The following is a 15,127-nucleotide window of genomic DNA, read 5'->3' as shown; positions in this document are numbered from 1 at the left end:
ATATAATTCTATATCTATCTCGATTAGTTTTAGGTGATACGTACAACCGTTAGGTGAACAAAACTATAATACTCTGTAGAAACTGGTTGCAATAGTATAAATATGTAATCTGAAATAAAACGAATTAATTTTAATGCAATACCTTTAATTTTCCATAAATTAATACAGAAAAAATTGTTTATTCAACAAAAATCAATTAGTATGGTTTTTTTTATTTTTAATGATTAACATTAATAAGTGTTCAAATAAAAAAAAATACTCTTTATTTCAAATTTCACATGTTCAGATCTAAAATTGAGTAAAAATTATTTAATTTTCAAAAATAAAGAGCTTTTTCGCTCTTTGGATTGAAATTAATATTAATATAATTCAAATTATAAGATTAAATAAAAGTAATTAAGTAAACAGTTATCCCATGTTGAAAGCTTGATTTCGAATAGAATGAAGCGAACAACAAGTTCGAACGAAAAGCTGAAAAGTATTACCGACCTATTCATAACGTACTATTGTATAATGTTACTCGTACCACTGTATCCCGAATAGAGATATTCGAACATGCGTTGTGCGTGATGTTTCTCACTGTAGTGAGGGTTACCTTACAGCCCTATTCTCATGGCCTCACAAAAGTCACCAACCTCACTACAGTGATGTTTCTCACTGTAGTGAGGGTTACCTTATTCTGGCGAAAATTCGAAAGCTCAAATGCTCACTATTATCACAAATATGTGTGACGTGCGAAAGCAGCCATCATAATAGAAAACATCTGTGTTTGTTTTGTTTTAATCAATATTTTGCATTTTTTAAAAAATATTTGAGCATGGAGGAACTGTTCTTTGTATATGCAGAAGTCGAATATATCTTTTGATCTGCGCTTCCTGGCGTGTTTGTATTTTTACGGGCATGGCTCTTACCAAAAATTCATTGGTTATATGCTCTCTATGAGCCAATCCTCTGTAAAAATAAATATATACATATATACATATATGTAAGTTACTTACTGTCACTGTACATTTTACTTCCTCTAAGAATGAATAAAAAGACATCTACATATGTTTAAATAATTCATTTTATTTTATTTCATTTATTAAATAATTAATTTTATTTTATTTCATTTTTTTATTTTTTTACATTTTTATTATTACTTATTTAATTATTATATATATGAAATTATTGTATATATGTATATATATGTATATTTAAAATTTGCAAAGTTACTTACTAATGCTGATTATCCATTTATGTGTCCATTTTTGTATTCTTATTTTTATTAAAAAAGCTGTTTTAGAGCAAAAAGCTTTTTACCTCACGTGGTGACTTTTTTAAGCTTTTTTCTTATGAGGTTTGAGCAAGAATAGCCTCACAAATTATGCCTCACAAGAAATCTCTCAAATATTTTTTTCAGAATAGGGCTGTTAGTTTGTTCGGTACAGGTGTACTTATTGCATTGCAATCATACATATTGTATTAAATTTATTTAAAATTCTTTTTACATAAGCAGACTGGCTTAAACAGACTGTATTTTCATACATTTCTATTCTTATTCCAATAAAATGTGGTATTTCTGTTAAGTCAGTCAATCTAAACTTTTCCATTAAATACTTATTCAAACTATTCATTCTTGTCATATCCCCTGTAGCTATTAACACATCATCAACATATAACAATACATACATACATATATGTTTTCCTTGATATCACCTCTGTCAGGGATATATGTATGTATGTATATACAGCGATCTACTGGAGAGTTAGAAAATTTACATTCTTTCAATGCTTTTTCAAATACTTCAAACCAGCATCTTGCCGCTTGTTTAAGCCCGTAAATTGCCTTATTATATTGGACTGCTAATGCTAATATGAATCGAAAACTTGAAATCCTAGCAACAGGAGCAAATTCATCATAGCCGACTCTATAAGCATAATCAGAATCCGCTGCATCGTGTAAATGTAGCATTTTCCAATAGATCGTGAGCGACGGGTTTTTTTTTTATATCTGAATGCAACCCTGTTCATTGTAAAATTGACAGCTGATTTCTAGTGGTCAAATGTGAAATAAAATATTTGGTAAATATTCTCAGTAGCTATCATGCCAAGGAAAAGCGAAAGAGGAAAAATACTTAATTATTTGGTAGAGAATACGGCAAATGATATTCTTAATATTATAGGTAAAATTTGGTGACTAAATATCTTTTTATATTCATGGTTCCTTCTTGAATAAATTCGACGAAAACCGGTTCCGCCAAATGCGTCGAGTAAGCAAGATACAATTTAACAATATATTTCACCTAATTAAGAACGATCCGGAATTCAATAAAGCACATTCCTCGAAACAGATTCCTGTGGATTTGCAGTTAGCAATTGTACTTCATCATCTGTGCTCATGCGGAGAAGGTGCTGCATTGAAAAAAATGTCAACATTATTTGGTGTAGGAGATGGTGGAACTCTATCCATAGTTACGAAAAGAGTTTTCAGTGCTATACTAAGGTTAAGAGATTCCTTCCTTTTTTGGCCAAATGAAACAGAGCGATCAGAAATTGTACATGCTACGTATTCCGAATTGCCATTTTGCATTGGCTACATTGATGGTACGGAGATAAAGCTTGCAGAATCGACAGTTATCGATTGTTGATAATTGCACAACATACTATGAGAGGATGACAGCACAAACTTATATTCGTAGTTCTCAAATTTCGATGAGGACACCACATACACTGATGACAACGGTGAGGAAAGCGAAGATGTACAACCAAACAGAAAAAGGGAAACTAAAAGGCTAGCAATACATTCATTAATGTTTGAATAAGCCCTAAAAAAGTTAAATTTTCGATTACTTCATGTATTTCATTTTTATTTCATACATACATAGCTATTCATTCGTCTTTTTCCATTTCTAGCCTTTTTATTTTTTCATCTTGCTCCAATTTAATTTTCTTAAGTTTTAGTACTTCTTTTTTCAATTCAAATTCAGCTTTTGAAAGTTCTAGCTGCTTCTCCAACTTTTCTTTTTCAAATTGAAGCTTTTCTTTTTCCAACTCCATTCTGTTTTGCTGGTAAACCATCAAACAAGCCGCTGATGTTTTGGGAGCCTGCATTTTCATTTTTTTAGCCATGGTTTTAACTGATTGTGGAAAATCAGCCCCAAGTGGGAGTGGTTGCTGCGAAACTGTTGGCGGTGGAACTGCTGGCGGCGAGGCTATTGGCGGTGATATTGCTGATGGGGAGATTATTTGTGGTGGAAATGCTGATGGCGAGGCTATTTGCAGTGATATTGCTGATGGGGAGATTATTTGCGGTGGTAATGCTGGTGGCGAGGCTATTGGCGCTGAAATTGCTGGTGGTAAGACTATTGGCGGTGAATGTACCGGTGGGGAAATTGTTGACGGTGAAATTGATGACGGCTGTGGCGCGATAAGCATCAAGTCATTGCCCGTGTTGACAGCGCAGAAATTATTTTGCGCATGGGATTTAGCTCCGAAAATTTTGTTTAGGCGATTGTAATGTTGGCACATTTTCTCAATTTTTTCTGTAAAAGATTTAATCACTTAAGTTCCCAAAGCACTTTCATTTCTTATTATTTACCTTCAAAACTGCCAACGCCCACATCCATTTTATCAATTCCAGCGCCAGTTGAGGTGCGATAATCATTCGCTGTTTTAACCCTAGACAGCTAACCATCTGTAGCCCCCTATAAACCCTAACTATTCGTCGATTCGACGAGCATTGTTAGAGTGTCTTTATTTCATGCATTTAAACAATCTTTAATTATTTTAATTGCAAATATATGTATTTCAGGAACTATTGTACAAAATAAAACATTCATTTCATATTCTATTTCAAATTGTATTTGTTAAACACATCTTTAATTAAGGCACTAGTTTTTATAAGATCCAAGAAGACAACATATTTATAAAAAAACTTAAAATAGAGAAACACATAACAGCCATTTCTTCTTTGGCGTACTTTAATAAAAACACTATAAATATTTTGAATAAGATATAGAAACTAATTTTTTAAAGAGCATTTTATGCAAAAATCAACTTTATGTTCACCACAAATTGCAGTGTTACATTTTGCGCATACCGACTTTGTCATGCGCCTTTTTTTATTTGAACATAGACCGCAAGCTTTCCTTTTATTACTAGTTGGTGCCTCTGCTGGTTGAAGGTCATTGGTGGCTGATGGTTGGCTTTGACCTTGATTTTTATCATTATTGGGAAATAATATCTCTGTTATTTTGTTTTTGGTGTGGGTCGGCATGGTACGAATTTCCTGTCGGATTTTCAGCCAAGGTTCTACAAGTTGCGAATGCAGCTTCTTCATAAAATCACGCCTAGGCAGTATTTTTTCACCCTGTACCGAGACATTGTGGCAATAAAGTATGTAACTGTTGATGCATGCTATAATCATCATTCCATAGAAAACGCACATTGGCCATCGATTGGTTTTTCTGCTGCATGACATTACAGAGCACATTTGATCAAATGTGTCAACGCCACCTTTTGTAGAATTGTGGAACTCTATCATGCGTGGTTTTTTATTATCTGGATTAACTGAGGCTTCCTCATCACAAGAGGAAAGCATGTACACCATTTTTGATGGTTTAGGTTTGAAGGAAAGATGTGTAAGGGGTCCATCATACACGAACATCGATGTATTCACCTTTCTGGATGTATTGACTTCGGTGGTTTGATTATTCCTCTTACTCCTTTTCTTGTTCTTCATTTCTTCTGGAATTTCCCTTTTATTAGAACGTAATGTTCCTACAATTGTCAGCTTATAAGGCTGCTGAAGTAATTGCTTTGCTAGTGGTATTGAGGTAAACCAATTGTCCATGGTAACGTTTCTGTTCGTGCCGTGAGTACTACGAGTAAGTTCCTTTACGAAGTACTCTCCCAAAGCCATCCCTCCTGTATTGGTTCCTTTTCCGAAATATGGTATACAGTCGACCATATACCTTGTGCCACTATCACACATCATTTCTAACTTGACCCCATACTTGGCGGGTTTATTTGGTATATACATTCTGAATTTGCACCTGCCATGGAAAGTCAGTAGCTGCTTATCAACAGTAACATTTGTTCCGGGAACGTAGTTTTGGCGGTACTGAACAATAAGCATTTCCCATATATCTCTTATGGGGGTAAAAGGATCGTTTTTTGCCGTTGTAAGCGAACTGCTCTATCATCAAAACGTAGACATAGAAGAAGGAATTCGCACCTGTCTTTGCTCATACAAGATACATATCTTGGACCACAAGACTCTGAATTGAACAATTCATAAAGGGTCAGATGGTTGTCTTTCAATGCTGCAAGTAACACCATAATTCCCAACAGGGCTCTGATCTCCTCTTTGCTAGTGTTTTTTTTGCGTAGATGATATTGACTCATAGTTCTGTCTTTTCATCTCAATCTCTAAGTTTGTCCATTTTAAAATCTCGTCTACTATCTGATTTGTTATGAATTGTTCAAATAACATTAGCGGGTCGACAATAACCTTTACTGCGCGAGTTGGCGCCTGGCTCCACGTACTATATTTAGTGCTGCTGTTCTATTCGAAGTTCGCCCTTTGCGCGTAGCCCAAACATGACGGGACCGACTGCGGATAGTGCTGCTTGAAAATGCCAAGATACTAGGATCGTTACCTGAGCTTACTTCGTTTGAAGCAGAAGATGTTGCAAGTCCCGGCACATCATCCATCAAAGCACCAGAAACCCCCTCATGAACGTCTTCATCGTCCGAAAGTAATGATAACTCTTCTGACTGATTATCACTTTCAACATTATCCACCAATACAGTGTCTTCAGTTTCGCTATCGGATAATTCCTCCAATGCCCCGTCATCGTCATCGTCCATTAACAAACGCATTATACTTTCCTCACACAGCAATCGCCTTGAAGACATGATTAAAACTGAAAAAAATAAAAAACATATATTACATTAAATCCCTAACCATTCGTCGAAACGACGAGCATTATCGTAATATCTAGAAAAATATCGTACTTACCCACCAAACACGTGTGCCTCTCAGAAAAGCTCAGCGAACACTGAGTTGACAAGCAACGTTGGGATGATCAAACCTCGCGGGCAAGAGAGGCAACGAATATTCTTTCTCGTACTCGTCGAATCGACGAAGGTTAGCTGTCTAGGGTTAAATGTACTTTTTAGGTGGCGTACCTTCCACCGCAACATGTCCCACGTGGCTTCGATTCCCTTAACCACAATGCATTTTTTGTAAAAAAATTGTGCTGTTGGAGCCTAATAAAAGTAAATAAATAAGCATTTATACATTTCAAACTTCTTAAAATGTTTACCTCAATTTCATCTGCTTCCTCCAAAAAATCCAGAAGCTTGTTGATTTCTTCCTTTGTCCATTTTTTGTTCGGTCGCTCCCTTTTCACTTTTTATCGCTCACATTGCTGTAAATAGTTTTATTAAGTTTTAAATTGTTAATTCTTTCAAATTACTTTTCTTACCAAACATTTTACTTGACGCGCCAAAAATCCGAACAAATATGTATGCAAAAGAAATCAGCTGTTTGAAATGTAATACTAATTTTAATAATACAATAGGGGTTGAGTGTGGCATTTGCATAACTGTGTTGCATTTGCAAAACATATGTAATTTGTTTTTGTTTAAGAACATGGTGCAAAAATATTTTGCACTTGCACCGAAATTTGCATTTCCAAGACCATTTGCACCGGATTCTGATTACCCTTTATATTTTTGAGTAAATCCTCGTGCAATTAGTTTTGCTTTATATTTTATGGATCCGCATTATATTTAATAGAAAACACCCATCTACTGTCAACAAGATTTCTGTTTTCTGGCTTATTCGTAATTGTCCAAGTATTTTTTATTTCACAAGCACTCAACTCTGCTTTAAGGGGTATTCTGGTCTAGGATTTTGAAAAAATCGATTTTTTTGCATATTTTGAAAGTTTAGACTTTCAAAAAATATGACCTTGGAAGGATTTTTCAAAATTCGACTTTTTTTCGGAGATAACGCCGATTTTGTGACGTGGCGTCCGTGTTCACTAGAATTGTCTCCTAAACTTTAAACGCGTTTTTTTTTCGAAACTACTTTTTTTGAGGTGGTTGACATGATATCTCAAGTTCTACTGAACCGATTACTTTGAAATTTGGTATATACATATCTTCTTTATACAATGCTCTATCGTATAAAAGGTCGAAAAAATCGGGTAAAAAAAAAATTGTTTTCAAGTCGACGCCATTTTGTTATTATTATTTTTATTTGGAAAATGGTCAACCCGATAACGACATTCTTACTAATCTATATATAACGGGTGATTTTTTTGAGGTTAGGATTTTCATGCATTAGTATTTGACAGATCACGTGGGATTTCAGACATGGTGTCAAAGAGAAAGATGCTCAGTATGCTTTGACATTTCATCATGAATAGACTTACTAACGAGCAACGCTTGCAAATCATTGAATTTTATTACCAAAATCAGTGTTCGGTTCGAAATGTGTTTCGCGCGCGTGTTTTGTTCAGCGATGAGGCTCATTTCTGGTTGAATGGCTACGTAAATAAGCAAAATTGCCGCATTTGGGGTGAAGAGCAACCAGAAGCCGTTCAAGAACTGCCCATGCATCCCGAAAAATGCACTGTTTGGTGTGGTTTGTACGCTGGTGGAATCATTGGACCGTATTTTTTCAAAGATGCTGTTGGACGCAACGTTACGGTGAATGGCGATCGCTATCGTTCGATGCTAACAAACTTTTTGTTGCCAAAAATGGAAGAACTGAACTTGGTTGACATGTGGTTTCAACAAGATGGCGCTACATGCCACACAGCTCGCGATTCTATGGCCATTTTGAGGGAAAACTTCGGACAACAATTCATCTCAAGAAATGGACCCGTAAGTTGGCCACCAAGATCATGCGATTTAACGCCTTTAGACTATTTTTTGTGGGGCTACGTCAAGTCTAAAGTCTACAGAAATAAGCCAGCAACTATTCCAGCTTTGGAAGACAACATTTCCGAAGAAATTCGGGCTATTCCGGCCGAAATGCTCGAAAAAGTTGCCCAAAATTGGACTTTCCGAATGGACCACCTAAGACGCAGCCGCGGTCAACATTTAAATGAAATTATCTTCAAAAAGTAAATGTCATGAACCAATCTAACGTTTCAAATAAAGAACCGATGAGATTTTGCAAATTTTATGCGTTTTTTTTTTTAAAAAAAGTTATCAAGCTCTTAAAAAATCACCCTATATAAAAGAAAGTCGTGTTAGTTACATCACTTATAACTCAAGAACGGCAGAACAGATTTGGCTGAAAATTGGTAGGAAGGTAGCTTAGAGCCAGGAGACGGACATAGGATACTTTTTTTTTATCTCTTTATGTCAAAATTTAATACAACTCATAAATACAAAAATTATATTTCAAATTATAAGCATTTGTTCAAAATTCATGTTTGTAGGAATCATTTCAATATTTCATTTCTTCAAAAAAAAAAAAAAAAACAATAAAAACAACCTTACATCTTCGTCTATATAAATATGTATGTATGTAAAAATGAATCGCCAAAATGTATGTACGCTCATAACTTTAATACGACTGAACGAAATTTGATAATTCTTTTTTTAAAATATTCGTTTAGGTTCAGGGATTATTCGAATAATTGCCGGAAAACCCCTAAAAACAGTCCTTTTCTTTTTCTCATACAAACGAATGAATGTTTGTTCGTTAGTAACGCTAAGAGATCGGCTGAACCAATATTGATGAAATTTTAAGAGGTTGTTCGTTGTGGATTAAGGAAGGTTTAGAAATAAAAACATCTTATACTTTTCATGAAAAGTCGGCAAATTGGATAATTCCAAAAAGTAACTTTTTTCCAAAAACATTTTTTTTTCAATTTCTGTTTTGTTTTTCAATATTTTGATTTGGAAATTATTTGAACAGTTCAGTCTCGATCGCTTGCTTTTTTATTCCGGCTATTCAAGAGAAAAATTATTACTATTACGATTTACGATGCTTTACGACAGGTTGTGAATTGAACAATTGAAAATTATTCAGTGAAAACTTTACGTGTGAAAGATCCAGTACTATATGAAGTGGTGGAAAGCAATATGGTTCATGGACCTTGCGGACACTACAATCCCTTTTCGGTTTATATGTCTAACAATAAATGCACGAAACACTATCCGCTTGCTTTTCTTTCGGAATCGCAAACTGGAAATGATGGATATCCACTCCATCGTCGTAGCTCATCAGACGACCATACAACTTAGAGTAATGAATATCGAAGTTGACAACATATGGATCGTACTATATTCTCCACTGTTGTCTAATTCACATTCTAAACTCATATCAATGTTTAGTATTGCAGTTTGGTGTAATCTATAAAATACGTTTGTAAGTACGTCACCAAGGGAAGCAACATGGCGCTTAATGGTCTTAAACGATACGGTCCATACGTGAACTGCAATAAAGCGCTTTGTAGGATATTTACTTTTGCAATTCATGAACGGTTTCCGATTGTTGTGTGTCTCGCAGTTAATATGGAGATTGGCCAAAGAGTTTATTTCAGCCCAGAGAATACATTACAGTCGGTGGTAACACCGCCAACAACAAAACTAACATTGACGAGTTTTTTTCTCAACTTTCGTCAGTGATCCGCTTACGAGAACATTGCTCTATTTGAAAATACCTTGCATTCATGGAATGCATCGTCGAAGAAATAGTTACGCTGAAAGCAAGACCGAACAGTAGATGGACATTCAGGTGTGTTCTCAACTAATGCATTAGGATGAATTTACACAACCCACCCAAAAAACGATGATTGCTTCTACCTTCGGTTGCTACTGATTAATGTACGCGGCGTATTGCGTACTGTGAATGGTATGGTGTGTGCAATTACAATTGCTGGAACACGATAATCAGTGGAAACAAATGTTGGACGATGCGATAGCTACTTCGAATGCCACTGAAGTTCCCACACTTTTCGCGATAATCATTTCACCATATCAGCCTTTAAATCCGCGTCAATTATGAGATACGAACAAAAATGACATTGTCGAAGACATTTTACATCGTATTCGCTAAAAATTGGAAATGGGTCAATTCCGGTTGATGCTTCCGGTGGTTTGATATCAATTCCATCTGCGGTTTATCAATTCACGAAAGATGAACTCATCACCAATCTTCGGACATTGGCCAAATTATCTTAACTATGATTCCTTAAATGCACGCGCAATATTAACTGCCAAAAAATACAGATGTTCTTGACTTAAACTGGAAGATTCAAAATCAAATTCCGGAAGACTTGCGCTCATACAAATCGACCGATCGTCTTTCCATTGAAGACGTCGCCGTGAATTATCCAGTGGAGTTTCTAAATTCTTTGGAGAGGCTTGGTATGCCACCGCATCATTTGCGTCTCAAAGTTTGATCTGTCGTTATTATGTTTTGCAATCTGCAAGCGCCGAAACTATGTAATGGAACCCGACTGATGGTGACGCAGCTATCGAATACAAAGGGCTGAATGCTTGATTCAACGAATTTCTTTGAGTTCCAACGATTTGCCATTTCAGTTTCCAGCGAAAATTGCATTTGAGATGACACTCAACAGGACACAAGGATAGTCGCATAGTGTGTGCAATAAGTTTGGAAATTCTATGTTTTTCACACGGCTAGATATACGTGGCGTGCACACGAGTTGGAAAGCCACCTTTTCTGTACACCGGAACAGAAACCAAAAAATTTTGTTTATCAAGCTGCGTTACATTGAAAAAAAAAAATGAAATGATAAATTCAACTTTCTTTTCATTTCAAAACACATAATTTCACGCAGGACAACGGCTGCGGGGCCAGCTAGTGAAGAATATATTATTAAAATGTCAATAAAAAGCATATAAAAAATGGATAGTAGAAATGTTTTTCATTTTTTATCTTGGTTTAAAAAATGCCTAAAATTTATGCGTCTAGACCAGAATACCCTCTTAATGGCTTCCTCCCAAAACGATTTACCGTTTCTAAATTTTATTTCATCAAATAAATTTGGGACATCGTTATAAGTAGTATGTAAATTCAATATATATTTATTCAAACTTTTATCATCTTCATTATAAGGCATATGTGGCTTAATCTTTAATCTTTCACTTCTTCCACCTATTTCTTTGATATGTTTACTGCCACTGTCACTATTTTCACTAGACGGTTGAGTTGATTTACATTCCGTACTCTCATTCGAGAAATTGTGCTCCTTACTTTCATTCAGGAGATCAGACTGCTTTCTTTTCTTACATTCATTTGGAAAATTTATATGATCAAATTCCTTACCCTCTTCGAGGTAGTCTGTTTCAATACATTCCTTACTCTTTTTAGGAATTCTGTTTTATATTTCACAACTCTAGAACTATCCATATTTGTTTCGTCAACAACAACATCCCTTGCAACAAAAAACTTTTCATTAACAGCATCCCATACTTTAAATCTATTTAGTTTATAACCAACAAGGATACGTTTGTACGATTTATCATCAAATTTCCCTTTATTAGTTTTATTGCGCACATAACCAGTTGAACCAAACACTTTTAAATATAATAGCGGAACACGAAAGTGGAATATTTCGAAACTAGACACATCGAAATTAATCGCCGCAATACATATATACGAGCAGAACCCATCTAACGATTCCTTCCTTATAGCAAGAAAAACAGTCGAGCACGCAATGCTTAATATAACCAAAGCCTGCCAAAAATCAATGCCCAAGGCTTCCAACAGTAAACGTAAAGCAGCAGTTTACTGGTAGACTGAAGATATCGCCCAACTCAGAAGCACATGCCTTCTCCTTCGTAGTTCCTACACGAGCTGAAGTACGTCATCGACGACAGTACAAAGAAAAAATGGGAGGAATTACGGGAAGATATAAACAGAAACCGCTGGGATGAGATTTATGGATAAGTCATAAATTCGGAGAAGTAGACTTTTACACAACCCAGCTGTTATCCGGCAATGGATACTTCAATAAGTACCTCTACAGAAAGAGAAAAGTCGAATAGCCGTCATGCCTATACAACGACGCGACAGAAGACGACGCTGAACACACATTCTTTGAATATGAGCGCTTGCAGGGAGAACGCACCGCCGTAGAAGACCTACCGGAATTTTATTAATTAAGTATTTTGTAGTTAACACAGCTTCTCTCAGAAGCTTTTATCTAATTTTGCACCATTAACCACAGCACGAGCTTTTTCAGTGATGGTTCTAATCATTCGTTCAGAAACCCCATTTAATTGAGGTGTATGTGGCACTGTGAAATGATAAGCAATTCCTTTCGTAACACAAAACTTGCGCATCTCATTGAACAAGTATTCTCTACCATTGTTACAAATTAACAACCATAATATTAAAATGCGCTTCACTCTTCCCCACGAAATCTTTAAACATGTTAACCCTTGTGTTGCCACGCGTGTACACACGGGTACACACCGGAGTGTATTTTGTTGAATAATATTTTTTTTTTTTAAATATAGGCTAAAATCCTCTTCGATCGCCATGGTTTAACCGATTATCTAGCGAATTGTGCATTATACTTACATAGTTTAAATTGTTTTCTTACTTTAGAAATGTTACATTTGAAAATAAAAACACGTCTCAGCCACCCGGGTACCCCGACAGAAGTTCGGAGCAGTTCGAGTAATACATTATGATTTTATTTTTATTTTATATTTAAGGAGTAAATAAGCACCTATATGATAACTATAACAAATTATGTTCATTTTAAATTATTTATTGATAAAATATACTGAATATAATAATGATAATAATTTTATTTTGCGACATGAAGTTACAAAAAAATGAATGAATTCTTTGCTTTTTGCACAGTGAAATATAAGTAATATTTTCAAAAAGTAAATTTGAACAACTAAATTTTAAGAATTAATTAAAAAATTAAGAAAAATTAAAAATTACTTAATGCAATGTGAACATTTGGAAATGTTCACCGAATGCTGATCGCATCATGAATTCGAAAAAGAGTTGACAATACTTTTCTATTTTGTTTTTTTCTCAATGTACCGACGACAGTAAGTTTCCAAGATAACGGAGTATCCGCCAGAGGTAAAGTTGAGAAAAATCTGTCCATGGTTATATTTCGGCTTGATTGACTTCTCGAGTATTACCTTGTTTACCTGTATACAAAATTCCTTTCGGCGGATAAGCATTACTTTCATCATACAACCAAAACACTTCCAGACCGTATTTAGCATGCTTGGATGGCATATACTGAGTAAAATTAGTTTTCCTCTGAAAGGGTAGAGCTGTTCGTCGATGGTCAAGTTTTTCGTTGGTCTACTGGAATGGAGTGACTGCATCGATACGTCTGGCTTCTTCGAGTCAACGACGGAAACTGAACTATACAGCTTATATTCGTTTCACGGCATTCTCGAACGTTCCTGAAGTACAAAGCAATTCAGAGAGCGACCTGTTTCCCCACCACTCGAATTCCACGAAACTGGCCCTCGCAGAAACGAGAAATTTACGTTAGAGCAGCGCGTTTTATTCCTGATTTAGGACTATGAAGATATAATTTATATGGCCCATTCAAGCAGAAATACCTTTCGAAGATGTCAATAAATAGATTCTAATAGAATGCACTCAGTTATTTTTACGTATAACGCATTTATATGCACGAATTTGCGTGCGGGTACCCGGGTACCCTGGGCGGCAAACAGTGTGATTTTTTTTTTGGTGGCAACACAAGTGTTAAATACGTCTGACTTGTGTTTCATTAAATAAGTTACACAATAGTATGTGAATTGGTCTACGAAAATTACATAGTAATTTTTGTCATTTAGAGTAACCGGTGTAATTGGACCACATATGTCTGAATGTACTACAAAAAGAGTTCTTTTAATATAAATTTTATCTTTAAATTGTTTAAATGGTTGCCTAGCTTGCTTTCCATTCAAACAAGGTTCACATACATATTTCATCTGACAACTCTAAATTATTAAGAATATTATTGTCACTGAATAGGTTCTTTCTTTTTATTTCTAACAATTTTCCCTTGCTTATGTATATAACCTAACCTCTCCTTATATGCTTGAAATTTAATAATTAGTATATTATTCGACATACCTGAATTTTGAACGACTATCGACCCATTTTTGGATAAAGTAACAACACCATCCAACCTAATTGTCATTCCAGTTTCTTGCAGTCGCTTAACAGACATTAAGTTTCCTACAGCCTCCTTGCAATAGAGAACGTCCTCTAGTGTAATTTCATGTCCATTGTGCAACCGCACAATACTACGTTTTGTAGCGTATGTAAAATCGACTTGTTTGGCAACAGCAATCTTAAGTGGATGTTGCACTTTTGTACTATCTGAATATAATGATTCATCGTTTATTAAATGGTTTTGAATGTTTTTAACATAAATGCCTTGTTGTGATGTTTTCATTTTTTTTTTTTTTGTTTAGTATTCGTTTATAATCATAGCAATATTTTTTTATGTGCCTCTCTTTACCACAATGATGGTATTTTACTTTTTCAGTAAATGATTTCTTTGCTTACCATATTTTTAAATAAGTTGTTTTTGAATTATTTTGAATAAATGCCTTCATAACTATTCCACTTGTATCGTTACTGTCATTTTTAATTTTAATTTCGTGGTCAAGAAACCTATTTTTCACAAAAGGTAATGTCAAACTTTCTTCAGCTAATGTTTCTATTGCTGTAATCACACCGTCTCATTTGATAATTTGAGTGACAGTAACCGTTTGCGCACCGTTAGCTGCAACGTCAAACTTTTTCGCTCATACATATACAGTGAGTGCCACTCAAAATGGCCCACCTGTGAGAAGTTAACAAAACGTGGTATAAACAATAAAGCTTAGTTTTTCTTTTTTCTTTTTTTTATTTTTCTTAACTTTTAGACAATAGCCAATAAAAAAAAGGTAAAAATATTCATTGATAAAATAATACTTCCAATATTTACGCAAAACAAGAAATTCACATCGAATTATATGAACCACATGAAATGGCCCACTTATTTAAATTTAATAAAATACATAAAAATATCATTAAATAATTAGAAATTAGTACTTTGTGGGATAACCTCTTTGATTGATAACTGATTTTAACCTATTAGGAATA

The 15,127-nt window shown here is 34.9% G+C and overlaps 1 protein-coding gene across 3 annotated transcripts; it reads right to left on the bottom strand.

Moving 5' to 3' along the window:
• Positions 1–1,205: 1,205 nt before the first annotated feature.
• LOC125779355 (piggyBac transposable element-derived protein 4-like) lies at positions 1,206–14,690 on the bottom strand. 3 transcript variants are annotated; one of them, XM_049460668.1, is made up of 4 exons: positions 6,474–14,690; positions 6,312–6,416; positions 6,005–6,255; positions 1,206–5,909 (listed from the first exon to the last, which is right to left on the bottom strand). In XM_049460668.1, exon 4 carries the CDS (start codon positions 5,117–5,119, stop codon positions 4,004–4,006), a length of 1,116 nt encoding a protein of 371 aa, XP_049316625.1. In that variant the 5' UTR covers positions 5,120–5,909; positions 6,005–6,255; positions 6,312–6,416; positions 6,474–14,690; the 3' UTR covers positions 1,206–4,003. The 3 variants fall into 3 exon arrangements, with proteins under 3 accessions (XP_049316625.1, XP_049316624.1, XP_049316626.1); XM_049460667.1 differs by having other exon boundaries at positions 6,312–14,690; XM_049460669.1 differs by having other exon boundaries at positions 6,005–14,690.
• Between the last annotated feature and the right edge of the window lie 437 nt (positions 14,691–15,127).

This window comes from Bactrocera dorsalis, chromosome 6 (assembly GCF_023373825.1).
Source record: "Bactrocera dorsalis isolate Fly_Bdor chromosome 6, ASM2337382v1, whole genome shotgun sequence".
Classification (NCBI taxonomy): Eukaryota; Metazoa; Arthropoda; class Insecta; order Diptera; family Tephritidae; genus Bactrocera; species Bactrocera dorsalis.
The sequence above is the reverse complement of the archived record's forward strand: the minus strand, read 5'-3'. Positions and strand labels throughout refer to the sequence as shown.